General features: G+C 46.7%; 1 protein-coding gene across 4 annotated transcripts in view; it reads left to right on the forward strand.

The window, feature by feature from the left end:
* rabgap1l (RAB GTPase activating protein 1-like) overlaps positions 1 to 23845 on the forward strand; it is a 92367-nt gene that overhangs the window by 65470 nt on the left and 3052 nt on the right. For 3 of the 4 annotated variants that reach the window (XR_003270114.1, XM_026147220.1, XM_026147221.1), the window contains exons 18-24: positions 3951 to 3992; positions 8977 to 9105; positions 18936 to 19028; positions 21988 to 22098; positions 22492 to 22596; positions 23420 to 23503; positions 23602 to 23673. Coding sequence is in view for 3 of the 4 variants with exons in the window: in XM_026147220.1 (XP_026003005.1) it covers positions 3951 to 3992; positions 8977 to 9105; positions 18936 to 19028; positions 21988 to 22098; positions 22492 to 22596; positions 23420 to 23503; positions 23602 to 23673 (636 nt within the window). In the remaining variant the exon portion in view is untranslated. Of the gene's footprint in view, positions 1 to 3950; positions 3993 to 8976; positions 9106 to 13199; positions 13419 to 18935; positions 19029 to 21987; positions 22099 to 22491; positions 22597 to 23419; positions 23504 to 23601; positions 23674 to 23845 lie in introns of those variants that run through there. The other variant, XM_026147222.1, reaches the window with a different exon arrangement.

A 23845-nucleotide genomic window follows, 5' to 3' on the forward strand; every position in this document is an offset into this window, starting at 1 on the left:
TATTCCCAGAAATAATGGGCGTCACTGAGGAGCTTTATATGATACGTTTCAGATATGTATATATCGAAAAATATATATTTCAGAGTTAAGTTGACGAATAAACCCCACACACTGCCAAACAGTCTTGGATGTGGTTCTATAGTACAATATAATCCCGTGTCGTCTCATGGCACGTTACATGGTAAGTTAACGATGGCGATTTCACCCCTGAGAATGCACTTGGCATCGGCGGGGAGGAGAAGCTCCCTTTTTGCAGAAGGAACCCCTGACACAACCAGGCTAAGGTTGGGCAGCCATCTGCCTCGACTGGTTGAGTGAGAGGAAAGCTGAGAGAGAGAAGCGGAGCACTGAGCATCAACAAACAGTGAACAGACTTGTGGGCCAGTATCCATAGATCAGACACATTCAGCTCTGGAGACTCCTGCAGAAGAGCTGCAGAGAAACTAGGAAACTGAGACGAAGAGAGGGGATAATGTGCTGTTCCGTTCAGTGTTTCAGTCATTTACACAAAATATCTGCTGAGTTCCTGCCCCAAGTGGAGGAGTTCAAGTATCTCGGGGTCTTGTTCGCGAGTGATGGGAGAAGGGAGCCGGAGATCGACAGACGGATTGGTGCGGCGGCTGCAGTAATGCGGACGCTGCACCGGTCCGTCGTGGTGAAGAGGGAGCTGAGTGTAAAAGCGAAGCTCTCAATTTACCGGTCGATCTACGTCCCTACCCTCACCTATGGCCACGAGCTGTGGGTAGTGACCGAAAGAACGAGATCGCGGATACAAGCGGCAGAAATGAGCTTCCTCCGAAGGGTGGCTGGCCTCTCCCTTAGAGATAGGGTGAGAAGTTCGGCCATCCGGGAGGGGCTCAGAGTAGAGCAGCTGCTGCTCCACATCGAAAGGAGCCAGCTGAGGTGGTTCGGGCATCTGACAAGGATGCCCCCTGGGCGCCTCCTGGGTGAGGTGTTCCAGGCGTGTCCCACCGGGAGGAGGTCCCGGGGCAGACCCAGGACACGCTGGGGAGATTATATCTCTCGGCTGGCCTGGGAACGCCTTGGTATTCCCCCGGACAAGCTGGAGGAGGTGGCTGGGGAGAGGGAGGTCTGGGCCTCTTTGCTTAGGCTGCTGCCCCCGCGACCCGGCCCCGGACAAAGCGGATGAAGATGGATGGATGGATCTGAATACCAGAAAGACAAATATTGGGCAAAGTACTACACGGTGGCCCCCCAGGGGATCTTGTGGGCGGTGTAGCAGGACTACGGGGTACGTGGCCAACAACGGTGGGTCATTGTTATGAACTGTCGGTCCTTTAACAGAGCGGTGTTCCCGTCCTTGGCAAAAAGTCAAATCGGTTTTCAGCGGGTCGTGGACTCTGGAGTTTCGTCTCATCTCCACTCCTGTTTGTGATGATGTTCTTTAAGCTTCATCAGAACATGGCCCTGCACGTACACTGAGGTGGTTTGCAGCTGAGGGTGAACCAACGATACAGGTTAGGACCCCAACCCCCGGGCCATGGACCGGTACCGGTCCATTTTTAAAAAAATCGTTTTTATCGTTAACTCTGTTTCCCTGGGTCTTTTCCAGGATGTAGTTGTGCGTCTTATTTTGAAAGAAATATTTACACGTTACCATAGTGACCAGAGAGCGTTAAGGGGCAGAGAGGAGGATGTTACTCTCAGCGTTGTTGGTGCTTTTCAGGAGGACGCTGCTAATAAAGTTACACAATTACACAGTGAATTTGCATTTGTTATTACATTTACAAAATAGCACAGTTTTTGTCGTGGTCGTATCATTTTATTTTGTTGTATTTATCCGCCACACCTTAAAGGCCGGTCCGTGAAGATATTGTCTGACATTAAACCGTCCGTGGCACAAAAAAGGTTGGGGAGCGCTGGATTAGGGGACTGATGTAGCTGCCATAGACTTGGTGGAACCAGAAATACAATGGGGGCCATGTAATGTTTCAGCCTACGCACAAGGCTGCATGGGGCCGATAACAAAGCCCTGAGGAACACCTGATCTAATGCATGCAGATCCTAATGAACTGCTCATGTCATTCAGTAAGTGTGCAGCGAGTATGACCTGCTGTGTCACATTCTGACTTTTAACACAAAGTAACCTTATCAGTTACCAACGCCATCGTCCTTGGTTACAATTTGACTTAATGACTCTATTTTAAAAATAAAAGTACATAAAGACGGTGGGATTTTAGTGTTTTCATTCCTAATGCTTTGACCGACTGTCTCACTGTAATTGCATCAAATGCAAAATCAACTTTCTTCCATCCTCCTCCCTCTCTGCCTTCCTTCCTTCTTCCCTTCCTTTTTTTCCAGTCTCCCCTTTCCTGCCTCCCAGTTAGCCTCAGGCAGAACAATTAAAAGTCTTTCTCACCCATTGAGCCGCATGATGACAATCTGCCTGTTAAAGCAGCATTGTGATATTATGCTCCCCCCTCATCCTTTTCACCATCTCGCACTCCTCTCTTCTTTCCATTATCTTTTTCTTGTATTGTCATTTTGTTTGTTGCACTCACACTTTGTCATTTCCTGAAACTTTTCTGTGGTGTTTTTTTATATCTTTGTTTTCTTGCTCTCTTTTTCTTTCTGTTTGTATGTAAACCTGTAAGTACGTCGCTGTTTTAAAGCAGGACAAACTCTTTGTTCTTTTGTTTCACTCTGACAATCTTCTTCTTTGTGATTGTTCCTCGTCACTGTCAGACCCTCATTGTTAATCACTCTCTTTGTCTCAGCTGCTGTCTTTATTTGATGGTCTCCTTAGAAATGTATGCTGATCATTCCCCTCGCTCTATATCTATAATCTCTCTAGATATAGATAGATAGATCTTCTCTCCCCAGTTTAGTATCTCCCCGTCTATGGATGTTTCTCTCTTGTCCCTGCTTGAACACACAGTTCGAGATAATCTCTCCTCCCAAACACGCCATTGCTCATGCCTCAGCACTCTAGCGCCATCTTGAGGCCTGCACAGATAGGTGTGTGGAGGCAGAGCTCCCCCTCTTTTCTCTTTCTTCAGATATTTTTAGAGCTGCTCAGATATTTTTAGCTCTGTGTTGCCATGTGAACTGGTTGTCACAGAGACCAAGGAGATGGGTGTTCCCATGCAGAGTTTGCATTCGCATTACATTTTCTTTCTTTTGGTCAAAATTACAAGCACTGTATGAAGAAATGGTCGAAATAATACAACAAAATATGCACATTATATATAAAAGAAAGGGGCGTTTGTTTTTAAGCAGCACTCTGCGCCTCTGGATTGGCTCTACCCTGTGAAGCTTGTATTTCGGTTTCTTTGTGCTGCAGCTGCAGAATCATTCGTAGAGTACTCATCAGACGATAAAAGGAAATTTGTGTTTCCTACAAATTTTATGCTGAACTGAAAGGTGCTCTGTGGCATCGCTAAATAAATACTGATAAGCTAATTGTAAAAGACCATGTTCAGCTCACACATCTGCTCGTCTGTGAAAATATTTATAAAGTTGTGTTGGCGCTCCTTGATTGATAGTAAAACGGCAGAAGCTTGTCACACAGTAGATATTTGTTTCTGTTTGATCCTGTAATTGCATGTCCAGCATCGCTATGATGAACAGTTAAACTGTACTTGTGCTTGTGAACAGAGCATCCATCACTGTGATCGTGTGTTTATAAAGGTGTGGGTATGAAAAATAGAAAATAAGAAGCTGAGGTTATCCTGACCTGAGCAAAAGCTGAGAAGTGGAGCCGACGGTTTCTTTTTGTTTACTGTGGCAGTGATTCTTGCAGAACTCGAGATTGAAGTATTGTTTCAGAAAAATGTGACTCTGTTCGCTGTTTGCAGATTTTCATTTTTACAGCTCCAAAGTGCAGCATCAAGTTTAAAATTGCTAAAGTGGCTTTTAACAACGACACATGCAAATGAATGTAGCTGTTTCTATTGTTTCTGTTTTCACAAATAGTTCTTCTCTTTCAGGGACTGAACATCATCTTCAACGTAGCCCTCGCCCTGCTCAAGGTTAGTCCTCACTTTCTTTGTACATCTGTGTTTAAATCAGTCTCTGCACATGTAGGAAGCCCAAAGTGCAAATCAAAGCACATGCAGGCCGGATTGCAACAAGAGGCATTTGTTTACATCTGTCCCCTCCTAGTGGTCAAATCACAAACTGCATCTGGAAGAGAGGAAGCTGGTTGCATTAGTTGCATACACTTCATGTGGTTTGTCCATAGAAAGCAAATGGTTAGTCTCGAGACAACAGTCTCTGCCGTCGTGTCCTTGGGTAAGACGCTTCACCTACCGCCTACTGGTGTTGGTCAGAGGGGTCGATGGTGCGATATGGCAGCCTGGCTTCTGTCAGTCTGCCCCAGGGCAGCTGTGGCTACAGCTGTAGCTGCCTCCACCAGTGTGTGAATGTGAGAGTGAATGAATAGTGGAATTGTAAAGCGCTTTGAGGGCCCCGAAAAGCGCTATATAAATGCAATCCATTATTATTATTATTATTATTATTATTATTATTATTATTGAGTTCTTACAGTAAAGGCTGCAGATTTGACAGAGGAGAAAAACCACACTGAGCTAAACAATTTGTGGTCATTTGAAATGTAGCAGAGTTTTAGATGAGCTGTTGATGCTTTTGTATTTTATCGGATGGGTTGGTTTGATTCATTCATTCATTGGTTTACCAGAGACGGGGTGAGATGCAGTTGGCTTGAGTGTCATGGAGTCCATGGGTGAAAAATGTAAGGATATTCCAGATTTAAAAAAACAAGAGAGAAGAAAAGCTGCAGGTTTTCTTCAACAGCACGATCGACAGTGTTTGTGTAATCACACTTACTGCCAGAAGGGGGAGACAAAAGTTACATATTTAATCATTTTCGTTCTCAATCACAGGAACCAGACGGCTGGGTCACAGACTGTCCACGTACAGACCAGGAAACTGTTTGTCTTTGATTTAAGGGATTAGTATTATTACCTAGTATGCTAGTTAATAACATGTTTGGTTGATTTTAAATTGGTTAAAATTTGGGGCTTCTTTTTTTATTTTTTGCTTTTTTAAATACCAAATGGTTTGCATGTTTTTGTTGTCCCAGCACAGGGGTGAAGAATTACTACTTGTTGTTATTTTCTCTGTTTGTGGTGGGATAGATCAGTGAGTTTTGGTGGGATGACTGTGTCATAGAGCACGCCTGTGTCTGGCTGTTCAGTGTGGGCAGTAATTTGATGGGACCTCCTCTGTTCTCAGTACTGTTCAGGTACAAGTTTTTCATTTTGTGACAACAAATCTCTGTTAGCTGGCTCGTAATTACACTGGCTGACAGTTTCCAGGTAAACAGATGAAGTCTGGCATAAACAGCCTCACCTTCTTTCCTCTTTTTTACACAGCCGGAGTGTGAAAGGGCTGAATTTTACACAAGCGTGTGATAAAATGATGGAACAACCAGGAAAGTTTTCTCTCTTTTCTTTATCTTTCCTGTGATCCCAGAAGAAACTTCATGGCTGCGTTTGAACTTCTTATGCCATGATCAATATTTTACTTTTACCGATTAGTTACCCGTGTTTATTATCGATCAGTCCACACAAACGAATAAGGTCTGCATTTAAAATACTAGAATAAATAAATTAACTTGCACTCATATAGTTGAATAACAATAATAACAATGATTATGATGACAGTAATAAGAAGCTTTCAGATACTAATGAGGCAATGGCTGTGCTTTTATTTTTTCTCTGGTTAAAATTAAGGATGGCTGGTTTCTGAAAAGCCCTCCTCCTCTGTGTGCTGGTCATCAGTTATTCTGTGTCAGAGAGAAAGATGCGGTGGATACGATGGTTGGAAATGGAGAACAAACGAGGATGTGAGGAGGGAGGAGTGTGGTAGGGGCTTCCACTGCCTCTTTCTAATTGGCCGGGCATGACGGCATTCTCCCCAGAGGCTCCCTCCTCCTCCCTCCATCCATCCTGCACTCTTCCTCGCTCTCATCACCCCTCCCTCCATCTGTGTTCGCCTCCCTCCCTCCCTCTCCGGCTTAGTCGCCACATCCACATCACAGCAGGGGCATAAGAGATAACGTTAGCGATCTGGACCTGAAGGAGAAAAGCTGTGTGTGTCTGTGATTTTATGTTTTGCTCTTTTTGCTCTTTATCCTTTCCTGCCGTGGATGCCTGCTCGGAGCCTTTACTTTCACTCACTTCCTCGTTCCCCATCTTCTTTACCTCCTGCTCCACTACCTCTACCTCCTCCTTTTCTCTGGTTGGATATGTATCTGTCCAACACGCTACCTCCGTCCACCAGCCAGACCTCTGCAACGGAGCCGCCCCTGCTACTGATAGCTATTAGCTCCTAGCATCACAAGTACAGAGAGGTTGAGGGTTGGAAACACTGTGGCGTGGCTTCATTGCGTTGCCTGGTCCCAGCTGCTGGCCAAGGCAGAGACTCCTGCAGATCCAACACCCACTCGTACCCTCGTTCAGTGAGTCGGTGCTGTTCAGAGCAACGAGAAAGGACTTTCTACCTAAAGGAGGCAGCTCCTGAGCTCAAAAATCTACTGACAAATACAGACCGGATGCACGGCTGCTCCTGCTGATAGAAATCTGCTGAGGGCAGAAGCAGGAGTCCAGGCTCGCGCTGTGAACTAGGCTGCTGCTTGCTGTGGTTTGGATTTGTGCAGAATTGAAAGTCTTACACCGGTGAAGAGCTGAAGGAGGCTGTCGTCACACACTTTCTGTTCTGTTCCATTTTTCCATCTTGATTTTCATGCATCACTGGTTTGCGTGTGAGTCAGTGAGTTCAGCATCCGCTCAGCCGTACTCTAACTCAAACACGCAGCGCATCGTCTCCTGCGGGCGCAAATGCGCCACGTTCCAAGCGGACCACATCTCGTCCTTTTCTGCTTTTTCGCTAGGACCGCCTGTCCAGGCGTGGAGGGCACACAAAGAGATCAGTGCTGTTTATTTCACGGTCATTTCAGAGAAATCAGACCTCGGCGAAGCTCCATTTGCAAAGTGGGTACAAACGCATCGACTGCTTTGATGTGTCATCGCTCACGCGCTGAGCCTCGAGCATTAAGGCCACGCCGCCGTGCAGCCGGAGCCAGATTTTCTCCGTGTCTTTGAAGTCAGCGAAGGGAAAAATACAAAAAGGTGGCGTTCTTATCCAGTGCCGCCGTTTGCTGGAGAAGCACCCCACGTGTTGAGCAGCTTTGTTGCCAGGCAACAGTACGCTGGATTGGAATTGGTTAGAGGGAGTTTGCCAGGGGAAGAAGATGAGAGTGGGTCGTGTGATTGGGTTTCAAAGCAAGTCTGGCAGGTAGCTGAAAGACTCAGCATTATGTGGAAAGCAGCGCCAACACATCGTTTCCTGACTGTGATTGCGTCGCACCGGAGGGCCGGCGCCGGGCTCTGACAGTGGTACAAGCTGAGCGGCCTCCGCCAACGTCTTGTCCACGTGTTGATAGTCTGCGTTGCCCGGATGAACTGGATCGATCTGAACGTCACGTGTCCTGGACGTCGAAGCGCCGGCTGCCGAGTTGCTGTGTTTCATTGAGCTCGTCTTCCATTTGTTTCCACCTGCCCTCCTGAACGCCGGGCTGCCACGGCGTGCAAATAGCAGCTGCTCTCTCCTCATTCACCAGAACCTCAACACTTTTTGACACTGAGCTGAGAACGGAGGTTCCCACGCTCCTCCTCGTCTACTCCAACAACACAGGAAACTCCTGGGCATCTAGACGACACGCTGGAGTCATCTTCCATCCTGGCCCCGGAGCGGGACCACCCCTCTCCCTCTCCCTCACCCTGTCCCACCCCACCTCCATCTCCTCCACGCTCTCCACCGCCCTCTCCTCCTCCTGTACCAGTCCTGACCCCACATTTGCCCCTTCCAGCAGTTTGCAAAGCAGTGGAAGATGGCGAGGGAAAGACGGAAGAGAGGGCCCACGGCAGTCAGGCCTCACCAGACTCTTTCTGCAGGGTCATGGACCTTCTTGGGATGGGACACCGGCTCTTCGTCCCCAGGCTGCTGGCGGTGAGAGAGCGATGCAGGGATGGAGTGGTGGTTGACTGTTAGACCAGTTAGACCAGAGTGTTTTTAATGGGGGAAGAGTTTGTGGGGAAATGGGAACGTGTGCCTTTTAAAATGCAGTCTCAGTTTATGAATTCATTTAGTAGTTGTATCTGTCGCTGTGATGCCTTGCTGGTCATGTTGCGTACATGCAGCTGACTGCTTGAAATTTCCTTTACAGCACGAGCTGTTTGTTTGCTGCCTGATGTCACCTCCACGTTTATTCCGTCTGCAGAAATGGAACAAAAAATAATCTGACAAGGAAAATGCTCTCTGATCTCAAAGCACACGCTCGACACAGATTCTGGTGTCTTTGCATCTTCTCACCACAGGGTGGCGGTATTGTTGTGTTATTAAATACTCTGTGATCTCTTTACCCCATAAAGATGATGTTCGACGCCTCGGTATGTGTCAGTAAACGCGTGGTTTGATGACCATTAGAATAGGAACTGGAAAAGAAAGCCGCTGAGTTTCGTGAGGACGTGTCACCTCTCGTCTCCCATCAGAGGCTTGAAAAATGACAGAAAAGAGCTTCAGTGGTCATTCCTATCAGGGATTTCAAGGGGTGAAGGGTTTAAATATGGGAGTTACAAATGGTTCTCATGCTGCTGCATAAACAAGGTGCTGAAGGAGGAGAGCAGCATGGGATTAGCACAGCAGGACTCCGATGGACTGAGAGTTCTCAGCCTTTGCTTAGAGATGATTAAAAGTAACTGGCTGCACAGGAAATATCATTTTATAAAACTACAGTGTAACTATTGTTTTACAATAAGAGCTCTAACACGTAAGGGAATGCTTACAACAAGTTAAGTGTGTAACTACAGTTTTCTCTGTATTATCACTGGTTCTTAGTCTTTGAGTATAAAACTCTCATTAAGACGTTTGTGTCTCATTAATTATCCCTTGTTGTTCTCTCTCCTCCCACTCCTCCTCGTCTCCTTCCAGACGTCTAAAGAGGACCTGTTGCAGGCAGACTTCGAGGGGGCTCTCAAGTTTTTCAGAGTCCAGCTCCCCAAACGATACAGAGCTGCAGAGAACGCCCGAAGGCTCATGGAGCAGGCCTGCAACATCAAGGTAAGAGACAGTTGTGCAAGTGTGTACAAACACACAAGGCCTTTGCACATAATGCAAGGGTATTCATGTAAATCTTGTATCCACTGAGCCAGATGAGTCAGAGGTGCAGTTCTGGCTGCTGTATGTGGTTGTAGCCTGTGGTAGTCTGGACCACAGCAGCACCCGTGGTTTGTACACAGTGCACTCTCTCTCAGGTGGCCTGCAGCGGTATCGCACTCGCTGAGCTGCTTATTCATGTGCCACAGCAGGGTTACTCGTGTTTCACGTGCACCACGCTCTGCAGAGGTGAGCTGTGACTAAATGCTGTACTTTAAGGAACATTAGTGATTACGTTGTCTCATTCTGGGTATTGAAAGCCATCCTGAAATGTAAAAAGCATCACTCACTGTGAAGCAGGAAGGAACTGAGCCCTGTGCTGTCAGTCAGAACGCTCTAATGAAGTGATGTGCAGTAGGTGGAAGTATCTGGAGCACCAGGCCAGAGAGGTTAAACACAGTGCAGTTTCTGTACCATATACTTTTATCTTTGCTTCTTTAGTCTTCTGTAAAAGTCTTTATTGTGCATTTGTTTTCCTCTGCTCTGTGAATCCATCACCTACAACACGGTTTCTATGGATGGCGGTCCAGGCCGTGTTTTCCCTAAAATACTTCCTGATGCCGTTACGATCCTCCTACTGACCTTAAAGCGGCCGCTGGCATTCAGGGAATTTGCCGAGCTCACCAGAGACCAAAGAACGGTACACGGTGTGTGCGATGCTGTGTGTACTTGTGTCAGCGGTTTGTGTTACGACAGAGGAAGGAAGGAGAAAAAAGATGGAAGAGATAATCACCCACCCTCCTCTCCCCTGCGTCTCAGTGATACGTACTGTAATATTTTACATTTTCTTATCCCGAGCGAGTCGGCTCGAGGCCACGTTGATAAGATGCTGTTCTCTTATGATTCTCGTGTGCTTCTGTGTTTGTCGTCATACAGGATATCCTGTGTTGCGGCTCAGGAGTCTTCTGCATTGGTGGCTTTAGTAGTATTTTGGTTCTGTGCACCCACACAACCTGTTTACTTCAAAACTGGAGTAAATTTGAACAACTAAACAGCATAGACGTGTTCTGTGGTACGAAGTGACTGTTAAACAGGCGTCGAGGGAAGGCTGTAAAAACTTTGACAGAGTGTGTGGTTCCCATCAGTGTCTCGATTCACATGTGAGGAGGAAGAGGAGTTATCGTCTGTCTGAAAGGATGAGCAGAAACACTTTGCGCCTCGTTCTGCTCGTTCCTTCATCGTACCTCGCCGTTCTCTCGCTCCTGCGTTGTTTCTTGCGTTGACGAGCTGAGCACAGACTTTCTTTTTTTGGCACTTTGCTCAAACAAAAACACAAACTCACCGCCGTGATCGAACGAGCGTTTGTGCTTACTTTGGAATGTTAGGCTCACGGACTCGTTATCGTGCAGAACGTGCTGAAGTTGTTCACGTTGGCCTTACAGTTGAGACTGAAGATGGAAACGGAGAATTCAGCTTTTTGGGAGCAGTGAGGAACCAAAACATGAAAGTAGTGACTTATATCTGTGATATAAACGTCATAGCAGAGAAACTTTTCTCAGCCCTTCTCGAGTTGTTCCACATTTTCTTTTCCTCCCCGTGGACAGAGGTGTGAGCAGATTAACACAAAAAGGGCCTCAAAGAAAACCGTAAGAGGAGAAAGGAGTCTTGCTGCCCACTCCCACCAGCTGACCCACAGGTCACATGTTACACAAGCTTGAATATGTCACGTCACACACGCCACATGAAATCTCGTAACCGGGCATGCCAGGCCACGTTTGGTTATGCCAGTCGTGTCGAAAACCAAACCTTCCACTAATCTATGGACTTGTTACGCTCTCAGCCGTCCCACACGCTCACTGATGACTGTGACCGTCTGTTAGTCATGTTTCTAACAGGCGAGATCAAAGATGAGAGAAGGAAGCAGCCACTCTGAACATATCTGATTTTCCACTCATGAGAAGTTAAACCATTTGATATGTAAACGAAAGGCCGTTGGACCTAGTAGCCATCTTTGTGGGGACGACATGCTAGCACCGCTTTAGCTAATGGGCAGAACGGCCCCCCAGCACTTCTTTCTCTTCACCACCCCCCCGTTCTACATATTTTCTGCCAACGTTTAAATCGGATCAACCAAATTCTATAAGCTGCTTAAAACGGGGAAAGAATTCACCGGCACCTCGGCTTGATGAACACAACGGGGTAGTAGGGTGGCTCAGCCTTTCTGGGGATCAGGAATTTACATTTCTAGCCTTCTTAAACGTTCATCGGAGCGCAGCTGGAGTTACTAAGAAAGCAAAACTTTAATGAACTGAGAGGAAGAGAGGAGAAGGCTGTGTTTGTGTAAAAGGGCAGAATCATTTATAGAGACAGCTGTAGCTTGTCAAAGAAAGGATGAGTGAAGAATTATTACGTTATTATTACATTATTATTACATTATTATTACATTATAACCGTATTAAAGGGGTTTGTCTCGGTAAATAGTAAATGTAGCAGTTCACTGGAGCGTGTGCACCTGAAGGTCCGTGTTTAGTGTTTGAATCCTTTAGCACAGCTGCTGTAGTGTTCAGGAAACGTTCTGCAGGCTCATTGAAGGACCGTTGGAGCTCTTCTTTGGATGCTGGTCGCCTTTTTGTTCGGTTCTCTGTCAGGACGGTCCCACACTGCTTCAGTAATGCTGATGTCTGGGGAGGCCCATCCATGACTGGCAGCTTTCCACTGTGGCTGAAGTGCAGAAAAGCATGACAGAGCCTGTGGTTTTATGCTAAACTCCTGGGTGGATCACAAAGACCAACTTTGCCTACATAACCTGCCTCGTTACTGTGCAGCGTGTGGCTGCAGACTCACTACTGTGCTTTGTGCTGCCCAGCTCATGTCTGAGGGGACCGTCACAGTTATGCTGACGTTTCACGGCCTTTAAGGTGTCGCAGATAAATACAACAAAATAAAACCAGTACCACAAAAAGAAGATTTATTCCCAACACACAGGAAAAGACCCAGCAAAACTGAGTTAACAATAAAAACCCTGAAAAACATAAATGTCACACTCGAGCTTCAACTCTCACGGACCGGTACCAAACGACCCGCAGACCAGTACCGGGGGCTGGGGACCGCTGGTTATGTAATCAGGGAAAATGGAAACATCTGCACCACAGCAGTCCGGTCACTGGACCAGCCAAACCCATCGTTCCCATTGGTCAGCTCTGTTCGGTCTCATCCTCAGTGCCTTGGCGTCGGTTACTTATTCAGTTGGAGTGAAACGCAGACCCGTCTGTAGTCCTGGCTGGTTAGCTAGCAAATATTAACTTTTAACTACTTCATTTCACTTAAACTTTAACTTTGTTGACTTATAAAGGAGTGAAAGAGTAATTTGACACCAGGATTTAAATGAGTGTTTTTCAGTAAAAGTAACCGTTTAGCTCTGGCTATTGCTTCATTGAGTGGATAAGACTGAGAGAATAACTGATAGAAGGCAAACTGTAGACTCTGAAGCTCCAAAGACGCTTAAAGAAAAAGAAAAGCAGGAGCTTGTTCGTGCCTATGTGGGTTTCTCGTGCAGAGTTCAGCTCTGGGTCCTTTCAGAGAACATTAAGCGTGTTCGGGCGTCTTCCAGGACAGCTCTGTATTTGCTGTCACTTCACTTCCTGGGTTGTGCTGTTGGAGCGATGTGCAACACAGACAGTCATGTCACTGTGGTTGATCTGACAACTTCCTTCCTATGTCCCCTAACCTCTCACGTAAGCAGTGCAGATGTGTGAACGAGCCTTTATCTGTATTTTTGTTACCAGCTGCAGGAAACAGAAATGTGCAGCCTGAAAAGAGCTGCAGATAGATGAGGACAGGCAGCGATAGCGAGAGAGGCACAAATGAGAGAAGAGAGGAGGCAGCAACAGGGAAGTACTCACTCAGTGGAGGGGAAGAAAAAGCAAACTCATCGTCCTCTGTCACACACTTCTAGCGTTACAGAGAGAAACAAACAGGTGTGTTGTACTGCTCTCTCGCTGCCCCCACCTCTCCTCCTCTCACTGGGCGGGGCTCGGCTCCTGAGGGACTCGCAGGCAGCCGCTCGCCGCCTCCTCACTGCCAGGAACAAAACCTGTCGGCTGCACTCTCCCGCTTTTCCTCCTCCTTGCTGCCGGGAGCAAGCGGGAGTCAAGATGATGCAGGAGGTGTCTATCATGGTGGCGTACGATGCTCACGTAGTCGACCGACCGGGTGAGGAGGACGCCTTGGCGTGCTTGGTTGCCCATTCCAGACCTCGCCGAGCTCCCAGACCAGTGGTAGGTCTGTTCTGATGTCTTGTAGTTTTTAAAACATCTACAACAGTTTGGCCTCATGTTTCTAATGACTGTTGGTTACTGCAGTTTTTAGAACAGGAACGTTTGAAGTCACCTGCTGCTGTAGCTGTTTTTCTTTTCTGTTGTCGCTTTCTTATCTTTATTTTATTTTTTTAACCGTCCTGCGTCATGTACAGAGGAGGAAAATGCCGCTATTACTGAAAATGCCTTTTTCTTTCCGTGCGTTAAATGGTGTAAACACGTGTGTGAACATGTGGGTGTTTGTTCCTCTGAAAGTGTGTCAGATATTTGAGGTTTGTCAGTCAGTGCTGCTTCGTGACAGTCACTTTGTTTCAATTACTGATCTTAATTTGGAATCAATGAGACGTGTGTGTGTGTTTCCTTCACGCGCTTCATTGAATTACGTGCCCTATTTTTTTCTCTGTGGCTCAAATGTCCAGCTGCTGTCGTCCTCATTTCCTCGGCTGCTCCTTCTTGTAAGTGGACTTCACCCTTCTTCCGTTCTTGTAGTCCGAGGTTTGGGACCAATTCCATTTTCTGCAGCAGCGATTCAGGTCAGGAATCTAAAAGTGGGCCTGGGACCATTTTGCTGCAGCGCAGGAATCTTAAATTGCTTTTCCCTTGACTGGAGTCGACCCTCTAATATCTACAGTTTGATGATTCACCTTGGAGTCCAGTGGGTACAGTGTGTGTTACTCAGCAAGGTGATGCAGCTCGTGCGAGCTTGCTAAACAGACCCGTCCCTGAAATTCCTTAAATAATAAAAAACAGGAGGCATGTTTCACTGGGAATGCCAGCATGTAAGCCTGCACTCAGTTATGGAACAGTAATAATTACAAATCATTTATTGTTTTGTCTTTATGTTTCAGTCGGCTATATTTCAAAGTGCTGTTACACAAACATGTGAGCAGAATTGAACCAACGTGAGGGTGAGGCCAGGGCCCAGCTGACCATGTAATGGAGTACTTGTGTTACGTGTAATGGAGTATTGTCTGGCATACAGGTCAGTTTACTCCTTGCTGTGTGGTGATAGGACGGGGAGGTTATTTTCATCCCAGTGTCACCATACACACCAGTCTCGTCCTGATTGCCCCGCCCACGTGGTCCTCCTTCGGCCTGCTCGTCTTTCTCAGCGCTCGTGTCCCTGTGTCTCTTTGTCTCTGTGTCCCTTTGTCTCTGTGTCCCTGTGTCTCTGTGTCCCTGTGTCTCTGTGTCCCTGTGTCTCTGTGTCCCTTTGTCTCTGTGTCCCTGTGTCTCTGTGTCCCTGTGTCTCTGTGTCTCTGTGTCTCTGTGTCTCTTTGTCTCTGTGTCTCTTTGTGTCTTTGTCCCTGTGTCTCTGTGTCTCTTTGTCCCTGTGTCCCTGTGTCTCTGTCTCTTTGTCCCTGTGTCTCTTTGTCTCTGTGTCTCTTTGTCTCTGTGTCTCTGTGTCTCTGTGTCTCTGTGTCTCTGTGTCTCTGTGTCTCTGTGTCTCTGTGTCTCTGTGTCTCTTTGTCTCTGTGTCTCTTTGTGTCTTTGTCTCTGTGTCTCTTTGTCTCTGTCTCTTTGTGTCTTTGTCTCTGTCTCTGTGTCCCTGTGTCTCTTTGTCTCTGTGTCTCTTTGTCTCTGTGTCTCTTTGTGTCTTTGTACCTGTGTCCCTGTGTCTCTTTGTCTCTGTGTCTCTTTGTCTCTGTGTCTCTGTGTCTCTTTGTCTCTTTGTCTCTGTGTCCCTGTGTCTCTTTGTGTCTTTGTCTCTGTGTCTCTGTGTCCCTGTGTCTCTGTGTCTCTGTGTCTCTGTGTCTCTGTGTCTCTTTGTCTCTGTGTGTCTTTGTCCCTGTGTCTCTGTGTCCCTGTGTCTCTGTGTCTCTGTGTCTCTTTGTCTCTTTGTGTCTTTGTCTCTGTGTCTCTGTGTCTCTTTGTCTCTGTGTCCCTGTGTCTCTTTGTCTCTTTGTCTCTGTGTCTCTGTGTCTCTGTGTCTCTGTGTCTCCCAGGTTAATCTGTGTTTTGTGTCCCTGTGTCCCTGTGTCCCTGTGTCTCTTTGTCTCTGTGTCCCTGTGTCTCTTTGTCCCTGTGTCTCTGTGTCCCTGTGTCTCTGTGTCTCTGTGTCTCTGTGTCTCTTTGTGTCTTTGTCCCTGTGTCCCTGTGTCTCTTTGTCTCTGTGTCCCTGTGTCCCTGTGTCTCTTTGTCTCTGTGTCCCTGTGTCTCTTTGTCTCTGTGTCTCTTTGTGTCTTTGTCCCTGTGTCTCTTTGTCTCTTTGTCTCTTTGTCCCTGTGTCCCTTTGTGTCTTTGTGTCTCTGTGTCTCTGTGTCTCTTTGTCTCTGTGTCCCTGTGTCTCTTTGTCCCTGTGTCTCTTTGTCTCTTTGTCTCTGTGTCTCTTTGTCCCTGTGTCTCTGTGTCTCTGTGTCTCTGTGTCTCTTTGTGTCTTTGTCCCTGTGTCCCTGTGTCTCTTTGTCTCTGTGTCCCTGTGTCTCTGTGTCTCTTTGTCCCTGTGTCTCTGTGTCTCTGTGTCTCCCAGGTTAATCTGTGTTTTGTGTCCCTGTGATCTTTGAGAAAGAGCTCGGCCCATCCTGCGCTCACGCTCGTGTGGTCGAGCTCTTTGCATCTGAAAAGGTTTCCAGCCAGTGAAAAATGTCTCTTCTGGCCCGTTTTACACACGACATAATATAGAGCGTGACGCATAACTACACACATGCATATCACCTGAGAAGCCAGAGAATATGCACAGAGCTGCTGATAAGCCGAAGTGCTGCGTCGCGTGTATGACGGAGTGTAAAACTTTAATACTGCGAGCGATGAAAGGTTTACGGGTTCTTTTACACACTTTGCTCACTGTGAAGGACAATATGGTTTCAATTGTTTCTCTGAAAAAAAGGAGCATGTACGTGAATGTCGTCTTTTTATGATAATAAAACCAATTCGAGGAAAGCTGAAAGGTTATGGAGGCGGCGGTGCTGATTGTAGCTGCAGCAGGATTGGATGTTTAAAGAAAGCCTTGCTGCTCCTAACAAAGCCTGCGCTTTCATTACACAGGTGTGTTGTAATGTTTGTGTGTTTTACGGGTGTTTGCGGGTGTGTAACAGCAGCAGTGTAAGACGCATTTCTTCAGTGATAGTTTGGCTGACTCGGTGATCATGTTAAGAAACAGAAGTCGTTATTAACAGTGAAGCTGGCTCGCTGTGAGATGAGGAGAGCAGAGGGAAATGCAGAATAGTTACACGAGCAGAAACTGCAGTAAAGACTGAATAAATGCGCCCGTCTAACTTCAGTCATCCTGCAGAAATGTGTGTGGCGCCATCGCACGCAGGAAGCCTGGAGTGTGTGCAGCTTGTTACTGGTTAGATTAGGTTATAGAGAACGGCTGAATGGATGACATGAGACGATAAAGGAAAGTGAATGCGACACAGCAGAGAGGGAGGTTTATTTAAAACAGCAAACCTCAGGAAGCATGAGTCATTCCCTCGCTGAAACCCTCTCTCTCTCTCTCTCACAGATTGTGTTTGTACAATACTTTATGGCTGCTGCGTATCAGGAGGTTTACGTATAGATCAGCTGAGATGGAAGCTGGCTCTTTTTAAATATTGTTTTAAACTCCGCGTCCGAGGAGCTAACTGCCGCTGCTGCATTGAAGCGTCAGCTGTTTAAAAATGCACGTGCAGCAGCTCATCGTTGCACACTCGCCTAACGCACACAGACCCGCAGGGTCAAACTCCATAACGAGAAACACTGGACAGCGTGGCGGCGTCCAAAACGCCACGCAGTGACTCTGTAGTTGAACTGGATCTGGCAGCCCTGCAGGAGAACAGCACATCTGCATTGTTTTGTTACAATAAAGCGATTATTAACCCGCCGGCAGAGGCCAGGCTGCTCTTTCTTCCCACACAGATAACAGCTCTCGGACTCGTTTTGTCGTTATCTGCTCGGGAATTGAATGTCCCATAGATAACAGCGTGACGCTCGTTCGCCGATGCCCGAGTCGTAAAGTCGAGGGTCAACTCGCAGGTCACTGGCAAGGACAGGTAATGACTGCCCAGGTGGGCGGTCTTAATAACTCGTCCTCTGGCTTTTAATCCTAATGGAAATGTGCAGCAGGATTCTTATCCCTGTCTTAAGCTAATACACTGCTGCGCTGTGTTGGCTCATTTTCCAGGATGTAACCTGTGACGTGGGCACTTACAGTGTAGTTCAAACACTGAGCTCCTCGTAATGCTTGTACCTCAGCTTCGGTGTTACAGGAGAAACATTTTGCAGTGTTGAAGCTGAAGAGAGAATACTGGATGCTGTTCTTTTTATCTGTATTATCATTTCTGATATTCAATCTTAAATGTACAGTACAGTGCTCCAGATAGCTTCTGTACTCCGTGTACTAAACAACGTCCTCCAGTACAAATAAGGAAGTTGTTTATCTTTCTGGTTGTTTCTGGAGTTGACAGTATTCCTACAGAGGCTGTGAGCGCTGCTAGCTTCATTCATTCTGCTTCAGTGTAACACAGTGTGTGAAACAGGCAGCAGTGGAGGATACACAACGACTACAAACACACAGGCGTCTCAGAGGAGGGGGTCATGTGACTGACCCCCCAGCCCTAGTAGTTGGCGCTATGGCAACGCTGTTACCACCCACCTAAACACACACACACCTAATGTAGTGAATTATGTGAGTAAAGCTGTGGTGTTTGCCGTCTCTTGGTGTCGAGGACTTTGGTAATGCTTCGAAGCTTCACTGATCGCAGGTCGCGTCTGTTAAAACCTTCAGTCTGATAATGAATCGAAACCATTTCATGATGGATTTGGTGCTTTTTACAAGTTGCCGTGACTGGTTTTGCACAACAAAACTGCTGAAATGATTTCACATAGTGAGGCCTGAGCACGTGCAGTGACGGCACAGTTCCCCTGTAACGTGCCCAGCGTGCAGCGTGAACTGGACGTTTCTGATCCGCGGTTACCGCTTGCTGATTTATAGCAGGACATTGTAAAGCTTGTGAGCCGAGCGGGTGCTTGTTTGGTTTGTTTTTCCTGTTTCTAATGAGGTCTCATGGGAAAGTCGCAGAACAACACGCAGATGTGCAGCAGATATTAACGCTGATAAAGGCAGACGGAGCAACAGAGAGTAGAAACCGTGCAGCACGAGCCACAACACCGCACCGGCTCGGCAGCGATGTTCAGAGTTCGATCGCTTTGATGTCACGTGACGCATCACGTGGATGTTGTTTCATGAAGCCCCGTTGGTTTGTTTCTCAACGTGACACCTAACTCTGACCTTTGACCTCTGCTGCTTAATCCTGTCGTGGAACGAAGGCATGAGAGCAGCGTTGGTGCAGAGAGAAGTAGCTGATGGTTCCCACCGACACAGGAAGATGATGCAAGAGCTGAGAGCCACTGACTGTTTTATCCAATTCCCTATTCCCCCCCCCCCCCCCCCCCCCCCCCAGCTCACAAACAACTGGGATGGGCTGAGATTTTTATCAGGCCAAGTAAACAAAGTCAACAGTAAAATGATGATTTAATTAACTTTGCTGTTGTTTTCAGGTCCCGACCAAAAAGCTGAAGAAGTTTGAGAAGGAATATCAGACTCTGAGAGAGAGCCAGCTGCAACAAGAAGACCCCATCGAACGCTACCAGGTACGCACCCACGTATAGATAAGATTCACCCACCAGGTGTGGAATTTAAATCTGTTTTTTACACAATCAGGTCACATGAAAGCAGCCCCCCTGAGCTAAAGTGTTGAGCACTCGGCTCTTTACGTTTCTGATGAAGGAGCTGCCTTTATAGATAAAATTAGCCGTGATTCCAAGATTAGAAATGAGCACGTCGCTGTTTGGTCTGTTTTTAAAACTGTTCTGACGTGAAGTGCGACTTTTCTCGCTGCGCTGACTTTCATCGTCGTCGACCCTGCTATTAATAAAACGTATTTTTGGGCTGAGCTGCTGGGTTGTTGTGGTTGCAAAGGTTTGTCTCCACTGGGTTCATCTTTCTCTGTTCATCCTGAGGTAAAACAAACTGAGGCAGATATTTGATGATTCTGACGAGTTTTATTTTTGGAAGCTCACAAAGAGACTGTCCAGCTGAGGAGGACAGTGTTACTGCGTGACTCAGTAGGATGAACCTGAATCGTTTAAGGAAAGTAAGGCGTCACAGTAAAGAGTGGATGTTACATGTAAGCGTCATGTGATGATGAAGAATTACCTCCACTTGGCTTCATGTTTCTACCCACAATTAGGCCAAACCGAGATGCACAAGTGCGTCGTAGTAAACCTGCCTTTGCTCAGTTAAGCACATCAGGCTTCTGTAGTCAGTAAATGTGCACAGTATATGATACATGATAGTGCCGTTAACACTGAAATAGTTAAAGACGCTGACAGGAAGGAGACGAGTGCAGAACAAAGTAAATGTGACTTCACTGCAGTGCCTGAACAGAGAGGTGGCGTCTGAAGCAGCTCCTTCATCTTTCCAAGTAATATTATGGACGCAGCATTTGATCTGATCACAAGACACAAACACCCATGACAGGCCCCCCCCCAAAAAAAAAAAAAAAAAAATTACATCTGAATCTGCTTGTTAGAGGCAAAAGTGCCACGTTGGTGTGTAAGCTGCTGCTTTTAGAGGAAGGAAGAGTTTATCACAGATAAGCTGCTGAAGCTGCTCTCCTCCTCCACAACAACAACACAAACGCACAAGTGTTGCTGCTTGTAAAATGTAATTATTTCTATGTAGTTATTTTGTGGCTAATGTAACGATTCAGTGTTTCTATAAGGCTTCAGACCCCAGTTTAAGTGTGTGCTGGCTTCCTTTGTGTCCGAGCAGATGTACTTTTGTATCTGCAGTACAAACTGAATTATTACTAAAAGCAGATAAATGTGAGGGAGGGCAGGGAGGGCGAGTCGGGCTGGGCAGTGTCAAGCAGAGAAGGGAAGTCGGTGTCAGGATCATGTGTTAAAGCGTGCGCCTGAGGCTCGATTTGAAAACGCTCGGTAAGCTTCTGCCCCAACAGCGATCATTTCATCTATATTTATGTGTCCTGAGTCTGTGACTTCCTTCATGTGTTTATGTACTTTTACACTGATATGATGTGACCGCGCTGACTAAAGTAGTTCAGGGTCTTGTTGTAAACTATCGGCTGTGTCATCGTTCTAAATGATGACACGTGTGTGGGTAACAGCTGATCTCACAACAATCAGACGTGTTTTTTCCTCTTTGTCTTTGAAGTTCCTGCTGCTGTTTGTAAATAACAGATAAGGTTTTCAGAGCTTTCAGATGAACCACTTGTTTGCGTGCGGAGACTCAGGCAGGGTAAGAGTGACGGGATATCAGGTCAGATGACTGCTCACAACCATCACAACAGTTTGGTCCCGTTCATGGTCGTCATGTGAGCCTGTTTGAAGGCGGGCAGCAGTCATGAGACTCAGCTCATGGTCTGCAGTGAGGACTTGAGCCTGACACGGCCACCTATAACTGTAATGTCACAATAACACCTTCTGTTTGAGTTAAACTGTGGTCATGTGATGATTATATTAACACCAAGCCTGGATGAACCTCGCAGCCTGTACGGCAGAGATGTCTGTCAGCCAATCCAGTTTCACTTCATTTATGCAGCATCAAATCACAGCTGAGAGATCGTCATATAAAAAAGACCTGCTTTTTTTTCTGCATGTAAAGAAACGCTTTGATAACTCTGTCACACCTTCCCCTCAGGTAAGAGTCTTGGGGTCATCCCGGCTCTCTTTCCTTCACAGCACATAGAAATATTTTCTTCTTCGTAATATTAACCTCTTGTCACATCTCGTTTAGGTTACTGTGATTCTCCTCTCTGTGACCTGCTCATGAGTCTCTCCATAAACTGCAGTTCGTTCAAAAAGCAGCTGCTCGTATTGCATCAGGACTTAGATCGACTGAACATATGAAATCTGTGCTTAAACAGCTCCGTTAGTTCACCTCCTGCTTCTTACCTTCAAAGCGTTTCATAACCTCGCTCCTCCATATTGATCTGATCTCCTCCATACGTACACGCCCACTCGCACACGCCCACTCGCACACGCCCACTCGCACTCGCCGCTCGTCTTCTGTCCCACCTGCTCGCCTGACTTCTTCGGGACTCTGAGCCTTCAGTCCTTCTGGCCGAGACTTTGGACGCACCTCCAGCTGATCTCCAGACTACGAACTCTGTCTCCACTTTTAAATCGCGTCTTCAAACCCATCCACTCAGGACTGCATACCCTTCATCATTTTTCATTTAGCTGCTGTTTTTATTTTGTTGTACTGATGTAAAGTCACCTATAAATAAAATGGATGATTATTATTATTACTATAAATCTGTCGTCATGAGTCTTTGGGATTAAGTTGTAAGAAATACAGATTTTTTTTTTTTATAAATTAAAACACAAATGGAAATAAATATAAATCGTTTTTCTAATATTTAATGACTTTGGTATCAATGTAGCGAAAGCTGTAAAAATGTGGAAATGCAGTTTCCTTCTGGGGCCAGACTGGAGTATTCTTCTGGCTCGATTCTGGCCCTCGAGCCTTGTGTTTGACACCCCTGCTTTGCAAGTGTTTGCGATTGTGTGCGTTTGATGTCTGCAGAGAGAGAACCGTCGCCTGCAGGAGGCCAGCATGCGACTTGAACAGGAGAACGATGACCTGGCACACGAACTGGTCACCAGTAAAATCGCCCTTCGGAACGACCTTGACCAGGTAATAAAAAGTCTACGAAACCTCCAAACACTCTGAAACCGGAGCTGTTTACACTCGTGCTTTAGCCGTGAGCATCTTTACACAAATGAGCACACGTGAGAATGCAAACACTGGACTCGGTCAGAATCGGTCTTAACCTGCCGACTCCTGGTTTCTGTATCCATGTAAGTCTGGTGAATTTCCAGTAAAAGGAACGTGGCTCAGGCCCCACGTAGCAGAGAAAGTATTCCAGGTAGAGCTCGGAGGAGCTGCGCGGCGTGAAAACGACCAAGCGACCAGATTGATGAGCGTAGTAAACGATCCTGTAAAGAAGCAGGTGTTTGTGTAGTCTGCCGCTTGTGTGAACGTTGTTTACTACACGATGTGTGTGTGTGTGTGTGTACGTGCACTCAGGTAGAAGACAAGGCCGATGTTCTGAACAAAGAGTTGCTGACCACAAAGCAACGTCTGGTGGAGACGGAGGAGGAGAAGAAACGACACGAGGAGGAGACGGCTCAGGTAACATCCACGCTGCTTAACAGGTTACATCAGTGACCAGAAAACACCGGAGTAAGCTGTGCAATTACAGCAGTGATCAAATAACGCAGGCCCTGTATCACTAATCTAAATCGGTCATTCCCAAAGTCGAGTGCTGCGGCCCCCAACAATCAGCCAACCAGTCTTAAATCTTCGCTCTAAGGCAGGAGTGGGGAACTCCAGGCCTCGAGGGCCGATGTGCTGCAGCTTTCAGATCTCACCCTGGGTCAACACCTGAATCAGATGGTGAGTTCATTACCGTCGGATCAAGGATGCATCTAAAGCCTGCAGGACACCGGCCCTCGAGGCCTGGAGTTGCCCCGCTTCTGCTCAGAGCAAAATACAAGAGAAAGCCCTGTATGTCCTAACCCTGCCACTGGGACACAAAGGTCAACACAGAGCATTACATTTCAGTAATATCACAATAATAATATTCACTTTTTATATAAATAAGTTGAACTGAATTTCTGTTGTTACTGTGGCCCACCTGTAGTACCTGTGCAGCCCACCAGGAGGCCCCAGCTCACGCATTGATCTAGGGCTGATTTTCTTTCTGTGTAATTGGTAATAGTGAACCAGTTACACATCAACACACCCAGTAAATAAAAAATCCCAGTTTGGTAGCAGTGAGAGATCACATATGGGTCACCAGTCGGTGGTTGCTAGCAGGCTCTAAAAGAGCGAATCCAGGTCAAGTTGCTGAGTTGAACGCCTCAGTTGTGTCGTTATGCACAGTCAGCACATCTTTCTCATTAGTTTGTCATTTTAAAAGAATAATTTTGACATCTTGTTCTTGCTGTCCCAGCTGAAGGAGGTGTTCAGGAGGGAGCTGGAAAAAGCAGAGCTGGAAATCAAGAAAACCACAGCAATCATAGCTGAATACAAACAGGTCTGCTGGCGTCTCCTCATTGTGAACTGCACACATTGATGTATGCATTGTTATCTTGTTCAAGTCAAACATAACCAGGTTTCCTCTCTGGGTTTCAGATCTGCTCCCAGCTGAGCACCAGGCTAGAAAAACAACAGGCGGCAACAAAAGAGGAGCTGGACATGGTCAGGGTGAGACGGTCCTTTTAATGCAAAGTGTGCTTCAGATGCAAATTAGGACACTTGCCGAGTCCGAAGGAAAACCACGGTTGCGTGAGAGAACAAAAGACCTTTGAGCTTCAGGTTTGCACAATCAAGTCCTTAATGGGCGTGATGCTGGTGTGGCGCTCTGTGGGTCTAGCAG

Source organism: Astatotilapia calliptera, chromosome 17 (assembly GCF_900246225.1).
Source record: "Astatotilapia calliptera chromosome 17, fAstCal1.2, whole genome shotgun sequence".
Lineage (NCBI taxonomy): Eukaryota > Metazoa > Chordata > Actinopteri > Cichliformes > Cichlidae > Astatotilapia > Astatotilapia calliptera.